We start from the raw sequence: 18,748 nt of genomic DNA on the forward strand, positions 1-18,748 counted from the left end.
TCTTCTTCTATAGACGCTCGCACCGCACCGCAACCTCTTGCTCGCAACCTCACACTCGCACTCTTGCTTTCACACTCACAACCCCCTTGCGCTCACTCGCACTCACAACCTCACTTTCTCTCTCAGGTTTGTCTCTCTCATGTGCTTGTATGCATCATCGTGAGATAAACTGTCGAGGCACCTGACTTGGTTTGTTATGGCAACGTTGATGAGGGTTTTGAGATCGTCGACATGCTGGTACAAAGTTTTCATGTTAGGGTAGAGCTCAAGGTCATAATGTGCTTCTCTAAGCTTTTCGAGGGTTTCGTCTATGGTTTGGAGGCAATCGTGAAGCACGGTTCTTTCATGTTTCGTTAGGTCGTGTTTGGTTAGGAGTTTCTTCACAGTGAAGTAGTTGTGCTCCACCGCGCGGAAGGTTATGCTTAAGGAGAGTTGGATAACGTTGCGATGGTTGATGGCTTTGTGAGTGATGTTGGGCTCAGAGGCTATGGCAAAGAAGTAGAGTTCAAGGTAGAATGAAGCCTAATTTAAAATGAAGAAATTTAATTTCTTTATCCAAATACAGAAATTTGAAAATGAAAGAATTTCAATTGAAGCATTTGAAATTCTTAGAATTTTAAATTGCCTCATCCAAACACACTAAGGATATTTTTAATGGCACTTCTTGAGGCTATTGAGTTTGAACTTTAAGCAGTACTTTAGAGGAAATCTCAGTGTTGTCTTGTCTTTTAATAATGTTAGAAGTAACATCATTATTTAATTATCATATTCATTTCTTGAACAATGGTAAGTACAAAGACTTATTTATTGTCAATAACAGGTTATTCTTTAAAGACCACACTTCTTATGTTTTATTCCCCTCCAAATTTCCTCAAGAAGTCTTGCATGTCTCAAACATGATCTTAAAGTGGGATTATAAAACTTATATATGCGAGAACTCTTAATGTAACAAAAATAAAAATTGTAACTAATTATCTTTAAGTCTAGCTTACCTTCGTGCAACCTATATGACATCGCTTAGGCTGGAAATCCCCAAATGTGCATATGCCTAATGCAGGGATTTTCCTAGCTCACACCTATAGGGGTTATTAGTGACTACTTTATTTGGTACCTTAAAAGGATATAAATTGCATTTTTTTAATGTCTTTCCCCAAAGCGACTTTGGTAGAGAAGAATCAAACTTTTTATCATATCTGTACAAGTCTAGTTTTATCATTTTGCAGCTTTGTTCATGCTAGGTTTTCCTAACATTATATGGTGTAGAACAATTTCATAATTATTGAAGAAAACACATGGGGGACTCCAAACGTTGTACCTTATGTCATTTCTACCTTAGTATTCCCTACGGTCAGATCTGACAACCTTAATTTTCTTTCCTAAAAGACTAAATCCAAAACTTCTCATAATTTAAATAAAGAGGAATCATCTATGAACATAATAAAATATATTTTTTCATTCAATGAATCCATAAAGGAATAGAACACAAATATATGTATGTATTAGTTCTAAGACATCCTTAGTTCTTTCAGCACTTGAATTTCTTTTTGTTTGTTTATTTTCCCTTTATATACTCAATGTAGACTACAAGGTCCAACCAATATAAAGGATCCATAATTTCCTGTAACACAAGCATTCAAATTCTCTAATAAGAGATATGACTTAAGTGCTTATGTTATAAAGTGATGAAATTCTCATTTAATTTTAAGTTTTGTACCACTCAAAATTGTTTGCAATAAGAACACTCAAATATCTATAAAAGATCTCATAACTTACAATATTTGAATCACAAAAGAGACTAACTTTATTATTTATGATTGAACAAGAATAACTGAATTTGTCCAAATTAGAAAAGAATTTTGGTTTAATAAATAACTCAATATGTCTCAATCAAATTCAAATGAAATTGAGTCTTTTAAAGCAACATAAAAGTTCCTAACTTTATGTCATTGTCCACATAGATGAATCTTTCATCATCACTTGATGGATGACTCCATAGGTCGTATAGACATGCTTATTTGAGTAGTAAAACCAAAATCTACCCACTAATGTCTTTCGGTACAAAATTGAATTAACTTTAAAACAAACAAAAATGAGAAGTTTACCATTCTTCACACACTAAATAGTGTAATTGAGATTTTTTTTATATATGCATCATCGTATAAAAGCAACAAGAAAATTCCTTATCTAGTTCTTTTGTTTCTTCTCTAGAAAATAAAAATTAAAAATTAAAAAATTATGTAATATCCTCAACTCTCAACTGACTCCCTTTTCAAACTCTAAATTTTATGCATGCAGCTTTGGAATTCAAATAATATGAGTAATTTAAATCATAGGAGTAACAACAATATCAATTAAAGAAGAGAACAATATGCATACAATGCATAAATAATCTTTATGATATATTTTAAGACCCAAACAAGATACCTAACACACCATTAATCCTCAATCTTTGGATTAAGGAAGACTAACTGCAAGTGATACTCTCAACGCATTGATCGGACATTGGTGATAAGTCCTGTCAAACAAAGGTTGTCTTTGGACACTCCATTGCTCACATGAAAAACTTATATGATGATTACTCCAGTCAAATAATGATTGTCTATGAAAATTTCATTATTCATATGGAAGATCACACTATTTATAATCACCACATGTTTACCATCACAAACATGTAATTATTCTGCCAAATTACATCTTCCTTTGGGCCAAGCACAATTCGCATGAATAATTTCATGCAACTTCTATGTAAATTTAATCAAATCAACTTACGCAACATAGATTACTTTGGCAACATGATATTTCAATCAATTTAACAAGCAAATACAAGATAATTTAATATAATAAATGGAAGATCTTAAAATTACACAACTTTCACATATAATTAAGTTATATAAAAAAATATATAACAAAACGTGCAACTATTTTGCAGAACAGACCCATTACAAGATATCTAATACAACATTAATTCACAGTCGTTGGATAGAAAAATTAATTTGTAATTGATACTTTCAACGCAATGATCAAATATTGACAATAAATTTTGTCAAATAATAGTCTTTCTTTGGACCAACTATTATTTACATGAAAACATCTTATAATTGTCACACATTTATCATCACAAGTATAATATTATTTGGCTAAATTGCGTCTTCCTTTAGGCCAAACACAATTGCATAAATAATTTCATAATGATGTTTATGTAATTTTAATCAAATCAATTTTCACAATAGGGATTGCTTTGATAATAAATTTCATTGATTCATTTAATTAAAAAAATACAAGACATACAAATAAATGAAAAGGATATGTTATTGGTAAATTTTCACCCAATTATAATAACAAAAAATATAAAATATTAATTAAAACAAATAAATATAATATCCTTAAATTATATTTAACGTTTTCATTGATTTATACTTAAAATTTAACAAGTAAATATCACATGCATAAATAATATTGAATTTGTATATGAAAAAACTTAAATCATATACGTAATTCATAAAGAGAATAAACAAAAAAAAACTAAGATTTTATTCTCTCATATGAAAGCAAATACTTCAATTTTTTTTAACCGTAGGCATAAATACTATCTGTCAAATTGATAATTTCATACATCCTTTTTAAATTACAAAACACAATTTTATAAAGACAATGTCCCAACGACATTAAATTTTTCTTTAAATGATTAAATCATTAGTAATTGGTGATGAAAACTATGCCTTAACATTGCAATTGACATATCTCAAATGACCAATGACTTCGCATGGTAGAATTTTCAAACATATATATTCCATTAGCCCTGCAAAGTACTAAGGCTCTATTTACAAAAGGTACCAACCTAGACCGTCATTTTCTCACATTTTCATGAATGTAATGAAGTACTGTAAAAAAGAGAGAGAGTATAAAAGAGAGAGAGAACAATCCCACTCATTTTTAACCAATAAGATGAAAAAAAATCCAAAAAAAAACATTAGGATTCACCTAACAAAGTAAGATAGGTATAACACAAACCAAATAACTTTAATTTCCAATAATGGTATCTCTGATACCACTTGTTCAAATTTTATGGGGTCTTTGTAAAATACCAATATAATCACTAGGAACACATTATATTATATTATCAAAAAGAGTTTTAGGAATACTGGATACATAATGATTGGTCAAACAAACTCAGCGAAATCTGAATCCCTAGGTGATTTCTGATCTATGTACTATTCATAGGATATGTTACGGAATGTTATAGAGACAACGGATAATCAACTAACAACATAACCCGTGGTTTCGTGATTCTTTCTCAATCAGAACCTCTTTATTCCTCAATAGCACCTTCGTAACTCGTCAGATATGGGAGAAGAGACTATGTGTAACGACTCGGTATATCGGAGATCAGTTTTCTTATAGTGTGTTAACCTAATAGGATTTTCATTATCCCTAATAAGTCAATACTGACATTTTTAGTTGTCTAACGGACTCACTTAATTTGATCACATAAAATAAAACCTATTAATGATAAATAGTTAATATAAGTGCCTTATAATATTAGTTCACATTAATTATTGAAATAGAAAATTCTAACATTTTATATTTTAAAATATTTAATTTAATATTTTTAAGTGAGTTAAAATGATTATTCTAAAAAATAATTATTTTTTATTTTGAGACATGATTTTTTTCACTCATTTACGATGTAAAACTTATCTCATTTCATGTATATAAAAATTATAAAACATAACTAATGTTTGAATTATAAAGGATCATAAACATGTGTAAAAAGTGAATCCAACACACAAACAAAAAATTAAAAATATAATATAAATTCTATTTCAGTTCTAATGATCCAGATTCATTTTTTCGTGATTTTTATTATATGTTTTATATTATTTTATTTAAGTATAAGTTGAACTTCAAACTCCAAAGTTTCAGTGATGTGGTTAAATCTAATAAAATAAGTTTTAAGTCTCAAATTAATAAAAAAAAGTTTAAAATCATGTAAAAAATGATCATTATTTTAAAAGAATGAATTTGTCTCTTTTTAAGAATACAAAAGATTAAATTAAATTATTTTAAAAAATAAATAACCAAAATGAATATAATCAAAATATTAAAAGATTAAAAATATATTTTAATCTTATTTTTTCATCCGTAACCCGTTCTTTTAGTGTGGATTTGGTTGTTTGAAATAAAAAGAAATGAAATTGAATTGGTAAATAATATTTGAATTAAAATAATATGATAAAACCGACACTATTTTTGGAAAAAAAATCCCTTAAACAGTAATCTCTTCTTGACAACCAAACCAAGTGTTATCCTTCATATCACACTAGCAATTATTGGTTCTCCTTAATTAATGGTCATCTACGATTCTAAAGTTATGATTACATGGCTGAATAAATCCATAGCTATATTGGTAGGCATTAAAACATACGGTATTTAATTTTAAATCAACCTTTAATAGCTTTCTTCACCTGTAAAATATATTATCAGAGGTGCAGATGTCTTGTGCATATTTTGAAGAAAAATAAATCCTGAGTTTTTAAATTTCTTTGCGTTTACGCTTCTATGTTCGTTGATTTTTTAGTGTGCCGTTCTTGTTAATAATCTGAATTATCCCTTTATGCTTTTGTTTATGTTTTCTATTCTAGTTTTAGTGGTTGAGACTTAATTAATGTGTAAATAAATTAGTTATATATTCATAATTTATTTAAATTCAACTCGTTAAATGTTTGATTAAATTTATGAAAAAAATGTTAAACATATATTCCACTTCTGAACTGCATATGGTAAAATGGAAGAGATAGAAAGAAAAAAAAAATAAAGGATGAAAGAAAGTAATAATTGATGTGATAAATGCTATGATGAGATTAAAAAAATGTGAGATAGAAAAATTGATAAGCAATGAAACAGAAAATAACTAATTTTAAATAAGTTTAAATTTGAAATCAAATGAATTATTTAAATGAGTCAAGTATGAATAAGAAGAATAACTCATGTATATATTATTTTAACATACGTAATTTTATTTATAGAGTTTAATTTTCATATATTATTACTATACAATTTTTTACAATGTAAATCCAATAAAAGCCATCTTAAAATGACTTTTAAAGTACATGTTATAAAAAGTAAAAAAACAATATCATACATAAAAAAAATTATGATTTGATGATGATTAATGTAAAAAAAATTTAAATTGTTAGTATATTTTAATTAAATTCTTATTTATTTGGAGCATTTTAATTTTATGAGTAAATAGTACATGCATTTTTTTGGGACGCTAAATAGTGCATGTATTGTTAGTGGTAATAGATTTTACATGGCCAACTAATCAAAAAGATGTTATATATCATCACTAATATGATCTTTAAAAAAAATTGTTGATTTTTAAAAAAATATCACTAATATGATTTTTATTAGTTGATAATGTAAAATTTTTTGTACTATCGATGCATATATTTTAAATTTTTTCAATAAGAATTATATTTTAAATGAATGCTTATCCACCATCTTAAAAAATGAAAACCAATTATAAGTTTCTTACTGTAAAAAAATATCTTTCTTTTATATTCTCTTAAGTAATCTTTATTGACACCACTTATATTCTTTTCTTTTTCCTTTTTTTAATATAAAAATGTCTACAAAATATAAATTTATATTCTTAAAAAATAAATTCAATATAAAAATAATAAAAATCCAATTATAGAGAATAAAATAAATCAAATTCATACATCACATTTTAAACAAGTTAATCTTAGAGAAAATGGGTTATACATGGAAGTTTTACAATTAGAATCTATCATTTATAATAAATTTTATTGATTTTTATGATAATTAATTAATGATTATAAAACTTATATTAATAATAAATTATGATTGATCGATAATAAAAAAATATTTTATTTTATTAGTGCATGTCCATTAAACTCTTAATGTTAAACTTAAATTTACCTATTTAAATAAAAAGATGATATTTGAACATGTTTTTCCACAATCGAATCTAAACTTGAAGTATTGAGTGCCTTGTGTCAAATTTAGCTAATGTTTTTCAACTAGTAGCTTGAACTTTGAAAATTTTAAAGTTGGGTTCTAAGAGCGATTGTCTCTTGTCCTCATTGTCAACTTTGCTTCGAGTCAAGGTTGATATGATGATACAAGAATATAAATCTGATCTTCTATAGCCTTTTCCTCTGTCCTTCGAAAATGATGCAAAGGAAAATCACAAGGCAACCATTGACGAAGGATTATATATATATTTTAAGGATGGATGATCTAAAGTTGACTTAAGAAGTAATCATTTATGTTTTTTAATTAAGTGGGTCAGAATTTGAATTTTGATTAGTCCTTATATATGAAAAAAATTATGTTGGGAGTTTTTAATTAAGTGGGTCAGAATTTTAATTTTGGTTAGCTTTAGATATGAAAAAAATTATGTTGGAAGAAAATATTTACCTTATGTGCATTCAGAGTTCCTAATGAAAATTAATTATCATTTTCGACGATGATTATTTTGTATCAATTCATGGTTAGAAAAAAAAAATTTAAGGATGAATGGATCTGAGAGTTACATGCTAGATAAATTGATTGATATCTTCCAAGATATTATGTCCTAAAATTAAGGAAGTAGCTATCTAATTGTGTGTATGTTAAAGCATTTTTAATGGATGATATTTAAGTAAATTATTTTGAGTGATTTATCTTATGTTAATCGGTTTCCACAATGCTACATTGTAGTTAAGCAATTCATATATATTTGTTACCAATGATATAGTTGTAAGCAACTCTTAAATTATTCCCCCTTAAATGATTCAAAAATGACAAGAAAATATTTTTTTTACTCATTACCAACAGTTGATTATATAAGCAAATCTAATATGACACGTAAATCACCTCCAATGGTAAAAAAATTAAGCAACGATGTCTAAAAATAAGCAACTCGTTAAGCAACAAGCATTGAAGATACTTTTAGTATGTAGATCTTAATTGCAAAAGTTTGCACTTAAAGCAACAACAAATAAAGATCCTTAATATGTAAATATTTAAAGTATAAAAAGTAGGATAAATAGTTAAATTTGTCCTCCAAAGTGTAAGACATTGACAAATTGATTCTTAAAAGATGAAAAATTCAAATTTAGTCTCTTAATATGTAAAAAGTGAAAAAATTAGTTTTGCAGACAATTAAATGACAAATTGGTCCCTTAAATTTTCAACCTAATATCAAATTGATCTTAAAGAATATAACTTATTATCAAATTTATCTTTAAACATTACAATTTAATGATAAAATGATCTTACGAATTTAATAGCATGACTAATATGTCTCACTTTTTGTACATTACTAAATTTATAATTTTCATCTTTTAGGGACCAATTTCTTACCACATCACACTTTTGAGGATGAATTTGATTATTTACGCTGAAAAGTATTCAACAATACTAGTAGCATATTATATTTCATACAAATATATTTTTCTACTCATAAATAACACAAATACTAAATATTACATGTTAGTAGGAGTTTAAGTTATTGGTGAAAATTGAAATTTTTAATATTATTTTAATGTTTGGATTAGCCGAAAATTGAAAATTAAAAGAGTTTAATTGTCATGTACTATAGAGTAATATAATTTTACACGGTTGTAAAATAATTTTACATTGTTATTCAATTACAAGGTTGATACAAGTGGTAACGATTTGTGTCTCTTAACAAAGCTGCTTATGATTTAAATTCTATCCTTGAGTATGGAATAATACATCATGTTGGGAGAGAATACTCGCATTGTGTGCGTTCACACGATCTTTGACGAAAATTAATCATTGATTTCAATGGTAGATACTTCATACTAATGTCGTGATAAACAATTTTTTTTATCATTAGTATGATTTTTAAGATAATTATTATAAAGACTTAATTAGATATTTTATCACCCACCTTTTATAAATATATATTTTTAATTTTTTTTTCTAAACAAAACAGTAGAGAAGAAGGTAGAATGTAGCACTCACTGGATCAACTATTATAGTCGTATGGGCTTTGGCCGAAACGTTCTATGGGCTTCTAGCATCCATTAACTTTGTGGGTTGAGGCTAATGGACCTCATATACCTTAACTAACATATCCACTCGGTTGCCTTGCCTTCTTCAGATTTGAGACAGACCTCGCCTGCGAATATGTTCGGGCGTCGCAGGTTTCTTTCCTTTCCTATGGTCATCGGAGCAGTCATGTGAGTTTTCCTTTTCTCTTCCCCCTATAGAACCCAATTTTGCTCTTGAAATACATGCTCTAATTTAATTACTGTTATATATAATTAATTGATTCATCTTGTTAACTATGTGCCGCGATGATTTTTATTTTATCTATCATATATTATATTTGCTCTTTCTTCAAATTTGGGATTACTAAAACTTATAAGCAAAATGTTTTGTTGGGATATTAGCATGTAACCCAATCAAATTAAAATCTGTTTGAAGATTTTGAATTAGATTGGTCTTAGTTATGTAGCAAGACTTTTGTATGGCTATGCAGCATTGGTGTTGTTTCTGGGAAGGCAATATTTGGACCCCCACTTGATGAGTATTGGAAAAAGAAGCAACAGGAAGAGGCAGCTGCTGCTTCTAAGGAGAATGACTCTACCTCAACTTAGTTCACAACACAATCATCATATTTTTTCTCTTTTTCTTTGGACTTTTTAGACGAGAATTGAAAGACCACATTTGAATTTAATCTTGGACGGGTCACTGCACTAGCTTTTGCTAGCAATGGTTTTTGAAGCAGAGTGAAGTCTTTACTGTTCTAGTATAGGGGGTTAGTTTTGGTTCTCTTCCCCTGTCTTTTAAATCGAGCTAGATTTGTAGAAAATTCACTGTACAACCGATTTGTTGCCTACAATTTACAAGCATTAACATTATTGCACTTGCCATCAATCTAAAATTTTGTTATAATTCAGTAAAACAGATTGTTCCTTGACCTGCATGTACAAATTTTGTAACTTGAATTAGTAACCGGATTTATCTATCTATACACTGATTCCTTGGATTCAATAAAATTCATACAAGGAATTCCAATTTTTGCTGTTGTGTTTCTTGTTTATCTGTCTATTCCGTGGTGCCTATTACGATACTACGTACTAGGAAATCTAGGCGTAAGTAATCTACCTTGATAGTAAGTTATGTCATGAAGCATAGGTTTTATGTACTAAGACTAAAATATAACTCTACCTAAGCAATGAGCATGTACACTTGCTCAATAGAAATGATGGAATCAACAATACACCGAAATATCGTGTTTATAACAATGCTTCACAAACAATTCGGTTCAAGGTTGGGTTCCACTGATTACACTCTCAAACAAATGATACGGTTGGAAATGCTTAAATTACATCGATTTTAATCTATATATATGAACCAGGTATGTAATTTGATCCCTGTGACCTCTATACTGGCAAACATTTGTTAGTTTTTGTTAGAAATATCAATGGGAGAGATTCGAACCTGTGACCTCTCTCTCTCCCCTCTCCATTCTCCCTTCACCCTTAAGCCCCTTGATACTGTTGGATAATGAATGCTGGCTTTTCTACTAATTTGTTCTGGAAAACAGGTATGCTGATCTAATGATTGGTACCATATTGAAACTGAAGCATTTGGGATTGAAGATGAGATAACAACAGAGTCTTGTCCTCCTGAATGAGGAAGGTTGTGTTAGGCCCTCTCTACTCATTGTAAAACTTGTTAATATACCAAAATGATTAAAGATTAGACTTAAGCGAATTCAAAAATTGAATTAATAAAAAACTGAGTCCTGAGCAATTGATCCTTGCATTATATACAAGTTTCTTTCAAGAAAGAAACTAATGGTATTGACTGGTATTAACTAATATATCTAACTAACACAACTAACAGTTAGGGCCCCTTTTCAATGGAGGGTTAAGACAAAAAAATAACAGTAAACGGAAAGTCTGCTTAAGCTCTAAAGATTCAATATATGTATGCAGGAAGGTTAATATTTATGGCTACTTAAATTTTTTGATACAATGAAAATTGCATAACTTAACTAGGCTAAGTTATATGGTATAATTCTTAAAGTATATAACAGTAAGGGGAAACAAATACTATGTAAGATATCTAAGAGTTCATTGATTGAATACTTACATTGACAGAGAGATGGGTGTATGATACGAAATATTAGGCCTGTAGGAAGGAGAAAGAGAAGAAGGGGGACTGAGAATACAAAATAGTGAAAATAACCAAGCAAAGAGATTAAAGGGAAGTAACACACATAACTGTAACCTTTGATGTTGAGTGGGATTGAGAGGTCCTCTTGTATCATGAGAGGACCATTATAATCCTATTTTTAATAGTGAATATATTTTGCTGGATTAGGTCTTGTAGTTTTTCCTTATTTACACTGAGGGTTTTTTACCATAAAATTTTGAGTGTTATTTTTCTACTCATTTTATTTTATTTTCATTTAGTATCTATTTGAGTTCACATAAATAGCAGACAATTTGTTATGTTAATTCCGAACACTTTCTTCAATAGACAAAGGAGAAGTTCAACACTATTCGAACTTGTCAACACTTGATAGGATATGTTGACAAGAGTCTCCTCAGCACCATTACAAACAGAAACCAACATGCATGCTACTCGAGTTTCATGTTTTGGGCTAATTAAGATTAACTAACCCCGAAAAGAATTCATCAAACGTATTTATGTCCATGATCTTATCAAGATAAATAGCAACGACTATGCTCGTAAACAATTGGCTGGAATTCCCAATCCGCTCTGTACAAAGCAAACCCAACACCAGCTAGTCGAAGATCCACTTCTTCCAATTGCAGCTCCTTCAGTGGAAATTAGCAATTATGATCTTTGTTGTTCTAGACTGAACAAAGAAACTTAGGTCCACATGATCCACTAGGGCAAACCCATACAAATAGAAGACATAATTGGACCACACTTCCATTTTGATTTCTTTTTCATCGCCATATACTACAACGAAAAAACTTATTTTATACAACGTAGACGCATTTCCATTTTGATTTTTCACAATTATTTTGCTACTTATTGGCATGGAGAATGGTGGGGGTATAGGATTTCCTGTGGAAATGAAAGTTATTTTATATAATAATTACCATTCTCCCATATCATTCTCTCACATATTTTTACTTTTATTTTTTAATTAATAAATTTTAATTTTTTTTTAAATTTACTAGTGTCAAACAAAAATGTTCAGGGAATAATATTTCTAAGAATGTGATCTCCGGAAATAAATTTTCATACCTGCCACTAGTGCACGCCTCCATCGTCTTCCTGCCACCAACCGTCATCGTCATGTTGCGGCCACCCAACTGTTGCTTGCTGTTGTTTGATGTTTTTTTTTAAGAGAGTGATGTTCGTTGTTGATAAGTTAAAGGTTACAAGAAAGTTTGTGTTTACTTTAGGAAGTAACAGTTTACTAAGTGGAGGAGTGATGCAGGCCCATTAATATCTGATATCCTGATTTGTGACGACATACATTTGATTTCTTCACAGTACATGCTGGTTCTTATCTGTTATTGTGATAAAAGTTGCATCTGTTGGACAATTGCCTTCTTGATCTTGCAGTTATTTCTACTTTTTTTTTTATATCAGTTATTTTCCTTTTTTAAATGATGAAATTTTTTGTGTATCTCTTTGTTCTACTTCTGCCAGCTGCTGGAGCTGGATTTACTGGAAGCAAAATGGCTAGGAGAGAGTTAGGGGTGTTGATGAGTTTGAATTCAAGGCTATAGGAGAAAACCATAACCAAGGCGTAGGTTTTGATACCTTTCACATCCCTGTTTTCTTGTGACATTGCTTGCTTGCAGAGACTAGGTAGGGGTTGAGATCTTAGCCTCTAGATTTGTCTTTGAAAAGGAAGATTTTATAAGGCCATGGGAAGGACAGAATTACAACTTGGAGAGGTACAATAGTGAATATTTTCCTTAAATAATGAGTGTCATTGGTCAAGGAAGGAGGTTTCACTTTCACCTTGGAATTTTTGATGTTGATGCAATATGTTGATAGAAAATTACATTGAAATCAGCTTTATTTTAGTTCATTTTATCTTGACTTTAGAAACTGTGATGTTATTATTCATATGATTGATGGTAATGATCCCTGCCCAAAAAATGACCTTTCATTTGGTCTTGCCAAAAGTTAGGTATGCACTGCAGTGGGAGTCTAAGAATCTGATTGCTGTGAGCACTGCAATTCAAGATTGGCTTACTTCAAGTAATTGGTTTAGGTTTTAGGGTGCTTATAAAACCAAGTTATTAGTTTATTATTAGTGCTGTGAATGACGTTAGTATTGCTGTGACTTGCATCAGGACTTGCGATGGAGCTGATGAAACGAGGGGCAATGATGACTGTTTTGAGCTCACTCTTAACTGCTTTGGCTTGGCAAGCTGCGTTACTTGCAGCAACTGACTTTATAAACAGTAAATGGACAATAGCTATTAACAGGTGTATTATATCTCCTTATTCTGTCTAGAATAGAACATTTGCTTGGTAGTGGGGAAGAAGCTTCTGCTTGCTTTTGTTACTTAATATCATGTATGCACTTCAAGGTGTTAAATGGTTAGAATATCAGTAATTAGGATTCTTATAGTGTAGGATTCATACTATGTTGAGAGTGTTATTGGGATAAGCTTGTACTAGTTGCACTACTATAGTGCTTGATCCTAGAATGTTATTATAAATAGGTGTATTAGGTGAATTTTTAAAACAACACATCAGACATATAATATCAGTGTTCAAATTTTCAGTACAAGGTTCAAATATTTTTGCTGAACTGTAGAATTAGTGAATTACTCTGACTTGAATTATTAGTCTGGGTATTTAACAACTGCATGGGACTAATTTGAATTAATTTCATTTTCTGAGGGAATTCTCTTGTCATAAAACTAATCTACTTTAGTATCTTAGATTGTTATTTTTTTTATACAGAAAATCTAAGTTGTCCATGAATTTAATGGATGGATATCCAAATCGATCCCATCTATATTGATCATATTATTATTATTATTATTAGATTAGAATTCGCCTCACTTTTCACCACTAAGAATCCTAAAATTTATTATTTGAAGATTGCATTGTTTTTTTTTATCATGTTTTGATTATGTTTTAATTTGGTAATTGTAAAAGTTATTTCTAAGAGTATTGATTTAATTGATCATTGATATTCAAGTTTATTAATATACAAAGCTGCAAGCTGATGTCAAGGTGGTTTGGATTTGGCATTCCAAGGAGTATTATTTTTTTCTTTTTCTTATTGATAAAAAGGGTTGTTAATGTGATAGCTTCACCATCTCCATGAAAAATTTGTTATGAGCAGTTTTCTTTCTTTGTTTACTCTTATCTACTTGCTGAGTTAATCTTGATTTTCAGATCAAACAAAGCTGGTAAGTTGCTTGCTGAAGTATTGTTAAGAGGATACCAGGGAAATAGGTATTTGACTAATTCCAGAGTTTCTTTTACTCTGGCTCCTAGAAAATTGTAGATGATGTATTATTGTTGGTCTCTGAATTTCAGGCCTGAGACACTCATAGGTTACTCACTTGGGGCAAGAGTTATTTTCAAGTGTCTACAGTATTTGGCTAAAACTGAAAACGGTGGTAGGTATTTCCAGTTTCCTCTTTTTTTCCTTTGTTTGTCCTTGATGTGTTTAGATTATTTGACTCCATATTAAATCTTATCCTTTTTTGTTTTTCTGCTCTTTTATGTTTTTAACTGTAGTGATGGATGCATTAATTTAATGTCCTTGCATACTCTTTCCATGTTTATCCGTTGAGTGAGGTTACCATATTACTTTTAATGTCTGCCCTGCTTATTATTGACAGCTGAACTAGTAGAAAAAGTTGTGCTTCTTGGAGCACCCATCCCAATCAAGGATGAGAACGGGGAAGCAGCTAGAAAGGTTAGCGGAGGATTTAATTTTTCTCCTGATAGAATTTCCTCATCTTTTTAATGAAAATGAATCTTTTCGAACATCCTGGCATTCTGTAGATGGTAGCAGGAAGATTTGTTAATGCTTATTCAAGGAATGACTGGATGCTTGGAGTTGCCTTCCGGGCCAGGTATATGAAAACATAATGGTAAAATTTCTGCAGAGTTGTAGATACTTAAAGTTTGCTCGCACTACCATAGCCTTAGGATCGATTAATGCTTGCAAAAGGTTGATAAAAGAAACGAATAACATGAAATTATATGCAAGTTTTTGTATGTACACTACATAATCTTTCGTGGGTTGTCATCAATTTTTAACATTAAACCGTTTTCGTGTGTGGTAGTTGCCATTTGTCTCACCTAACACAAAATTACTATATGATTATGTGGGGTTTGCCCTGTTCTTTTGTTGGAGAGAAAGCGGGTGACAGGGATATATAAGGTGTTTACAGTCATATCATACAGAATTTTCCTACTTATTATACGTATGTTTAGGTAACTTTTGTAGAGTTGTGTTATCATTTGGGATTTTCTTAATAAAATGTAAAATGATTCAATTTTAAAGTATTGTTTTTAATAGACAGAAAGTAAAAATTATTATTTATCATTATATTTTTTACAATTTTGAGCCGTCTACTCACTAAAGGATTAGCTGGAATCCAACCTGTCGATATTCCCGGGATCCAAAATGTAAGATGTTTCTTCATCCTCTTTGCCAATGTATAACACTATTTTTCCAAGTCGCAATCTTATTTTCAATGATATCATTCATAAATTATGAATATTAATGTTTAATAAAATGGGTGTTTGTTTTTGCATTGCATTGAAGGCCATTCGTCTAATCCGTGGGCCACACAAAAGATCTTAGACCAGCTTCAATTGGATACATACTATCCTGTATATAACAACATTTCTTGCACACAGTGAACCTTTTATGGAGCCGCTCTGTTTCTCTGTTTACATTTCTTCTGCTTTAAAGTTTGACCGTATTCTGATATTATGTATGAAATATATTGTTATAAAAATAATGTAAAAAATATATATGTTGTACTACAACAGACATGAGTCTAGTTAAATTTAGAGCAGTGCTATTTGTCACGATAGAAAACAGCATGAATGTATAAAGTGATGATGTGTACCAATATTTGTTTTTCTTAAATAAGATTTAACGAAAAACAAACTTTGGGCATTTTTATGAAAACTGTTTTGAACTTGTAATTGTTAGCATTTTTCTTAAATTATGTGTTTAGAAGTGCATTTGTAAAATTGATTTTAAATAAAATTTATATGGTTAATATTGATTTTCAAGTAAAGAGAATATTGCTTGAATAAATCTTTTCTGAACATTTGGTGGAAGCCAGTATGGGTTGGATTATTGGCTCCCACCATCAAATTAACTTGAATGATATCTGGTGCCTTGAAACCTCCATTGTTGAGGCCCTTCATCTACAAGAGGAGGTCTGGAAGAGCCTTATTGCCTCTGTTTATGATTTTAGACAAAGGAACTCTTGGAATATTCCTTCTATGCTTACTTTCCGAATTCTTAATCTGCTCTCTGAAATTCAAAAAGTTCCTATAACTCCCAATCTTGTTTCGGACATTACTATATGGGGTCCTGCTGAGAATGGAATTCTTTCCTTGAAAGAAGCTTACAATTTTTATAGAGTTCCAATAGAATCCGTCTGTGGGCTACCCTCATATGGTCCCAAGTGGTTTTTCCTGGGGTGCATATGGGTAGGGGTTTGGCTAAATTATTATTAAATCCATCAAAATTTTACAGATGGCTTGGATGGGCATTGCTACGTACCGGACGAAATTGTTGGTACACCAATAATTTCGTGATTTTCTCATTTTATCCTTCCATAATGAGATACTAATAAGTTAATCCATAAGCTTTATACAGAGGTGTGACTTTCAGGTTATTAGTACGGCGTTTTAACCAACTGAATTAATAATCCAATTATGTTATAAAATAAATAATTTTGTTATATATAACACTAAAAATTTCAATGTATATTTAATGCACATGTAAATTTAAATAATAAATTTTGTGATAATTAATTTTGATATAACTCATACGAATTATTTAATCTATATATTTTTTATAAATAAAAAAATATTTACTATTAAAAAAAATTAATTTATTAAAAATAAAAAAATACTTATGGATCACATAATTCGTATGAATTTAAATCGTACGGATTAAACTCATATGAATTACGTGATCCGTAAGTGTTTTTTTTTAATAAATTATTTTTTTAATAGTTAAATTTTGTATTTATAAAAAAATATACAAATTAAATAATTCATATTAGTTAAATCAAAATTAATTATCACAAAATTTATTATTTAAATTTACATGTGCATTAAATATACATTAAAATTTTTTAATATTATATATAACAACATTATTTATTTTATAACATAATTGGACTATTAACTTAGTTAGTTAGAGTGTTGTGTTAATAACCTAAAATTCACAAATTCCATTAATTTTAAATTAATTCGTAAAACATATTTTTGAAAAAAAATTAAAGAAAGAACACTTACGAATTTAGCTTCATTCGGATCAGCTAATCCGTAAGTCTCATATGGATCCCTTTTACGGAAGGGTAAAATGGGAAAATCATGAAATTATTGGGTGTATCAGCAATTTCACTGGTGCACATAGCAATGTTTGATTCGGATTTGTGTAATTTTTTTTATAGACCCAAATTAATTCGACACAACCTAATTCGATTATAAACAAATTGAATTGAGTTGGGTTAATTTGGTCTAAATATTTCTTTAAATGTTTTTTTATTTTCTAAAAAAATAATTTTGTTTAGAACAATAATTTATTTGTCTAAAATTTTGTAAATATATAATGATTAAATACACTCAAAAGAGACTAAATTATGAAAATATTTGACTAATATAATTAATGATTTCAATACTAGTACCATATTTTTATGTTTGAAATAAAATACGATATTAGCATGTGAAAACAAACAAAATCAAGATAAAGATAAAAATAATAACTTAAAAAAAATATAAGTGGTTTAATTTAGTAATTTAATAAATTATGTGAGTTAAAAATTATTAATATATTTTATATATATAACAAATTAAATTGTATGAGATATGAGTTGGATCAGGTTGGGTTGAGTTAAAAAAATAAAATCCATTATCCAATCCATTTATGTTCAAATTGAATTCAACCAAACACTCTAGAAATCCGACTATAATAGGGTCGATTTGTATGACAGGTGGACATGTGAACACCCCTAGTTTTGGCTTCAATCTTGCTTTGGCGTTTGCTTTATAACTGGCTATCAACTGATGAAAACCTTAAGCATAGAGGTAGTCACCTTGTTTCTGTTTGCAGCCTCTGAGGTAGAAATGAAGAATCTTCATATCAGCTTTTCCTTACGTGCTCTTTTGCCACCAACATATGGAATTGGCTCCAATCCATGTTGCTGAGATGTTCCTTAAATTTGCAATTTGTTGAAAACAACTTGTGGGTGATAAAGAAATTACAAGGATCCCAGCTGAAGGACGTAGTCACCGCAGCTGTTATTCATTTCTTTTATCTGATTTGCTAGAAACCAGAAGTGGTTTAAGCAAATCATTATTTCGTTTCACTTTGCTGTTGGCCTCATCATCTCAGCCTTTGCACTGACGACTAGCTGCTTCAAGAAGGGTAATATGGCTAACTCCATGAAACACTCTTGTTGCTGAGTTATTCGTTGCTATATTAGAGCCATTGAAAGGGCTCACCAAAGGGGTTGGCATAACCTTTGGTTGGAAA

General features: G+C 29.7%; 1 protein-coding gene across 8 annotated transcripts; it reads left to right on the forward strand.

Annotated features, from left to right (window-relative positions):
* The first annotated feature begins 9,113 nt into the window (after positions 1-9,113).
* LOC100794555 (transmembrane and coiled-coil domain-containing protein 4) lies at positions 9,114-16,014 on the forward strand. 8 transcript variants are annotated; one of them, XM_041011234.1, is made up of 10 exons: positions 9,114-9,218; positions 12,685-12,935; positions 13,175-13,245; positions 13,341-13,476; positions 14,401-14,460; positions 14,545-14,627; positions 14,853-14,929; positions 15,019-15,089; positions 15,605-15,648; positions 15,788-16,014. In XM_041011234.1, exons 4-10 carry the CDS (start codon positions 13,349-13,351, stop codon positions 15,883-15,885), a joined length of 561 nt encoding a protein of 186 aa, XP_040867168.1. In that variant the 5' UTR covers positions 9,114-9,218; positions 12,685-12,935; positions 13,175-13,245; positions 13,341-13,348; the 3' UTR covers positions 15,886-16,014. The 8 variants fall into 8 exon arrangements, with proteins under 8 accessions (XP_040867168.1, XP_025982280.1, XP_025982282.1 ...); XM_026126495.2 differs by having other exon boundaries at positions 13,171-13,245; positions 15,605-16,014; XM_041011233.1 differs by lacking the exon at positions 12,685-12,935 and having other exon boundaries at positions 9,125-9,218; positions 13,171-13,245.
* Positions 16,015-18,748: the final 2,734 nt, after the last annotated feature.

The sequence above is a fragment of the Glycine max genome, chromosome 17 (assembly GCF_000004515.6).
Source record: "Glycine max cultivar Williams 82 chromosome 17, Glycine_max_v4.0, whole genome shotgun sequence".
Lineage (NCBI taxonomy): Eukaryota > Viridiplantae > Streptophyta > Magnoliopsida > Fabales > Fabaceae > Glycine > Glycine max.

Coding starts and splice junctions, on each gene's coding strand:
- LOC100794555 (XM_026126492.2), top strand. CDS start 9,166: ATGTTCGGGCGTCGCAGGTTTCTTTCCTTTCCTATGGTCATCGGAGCA. Junction 14,628..14,852: donor GGCTAAAACTGAAAACGGTG/GTAGGTATTTCC, acceptor TATTATTGACAG/CTGAACTAGTAGAAAAAGTT. Junction 15,649..15,787: donor ATATTCCCGGGATCCAAAAT/GTAAGATGTTTC, acceptor ATTGCATTGAAG/GCCATTCGTCTAATCCGTGG.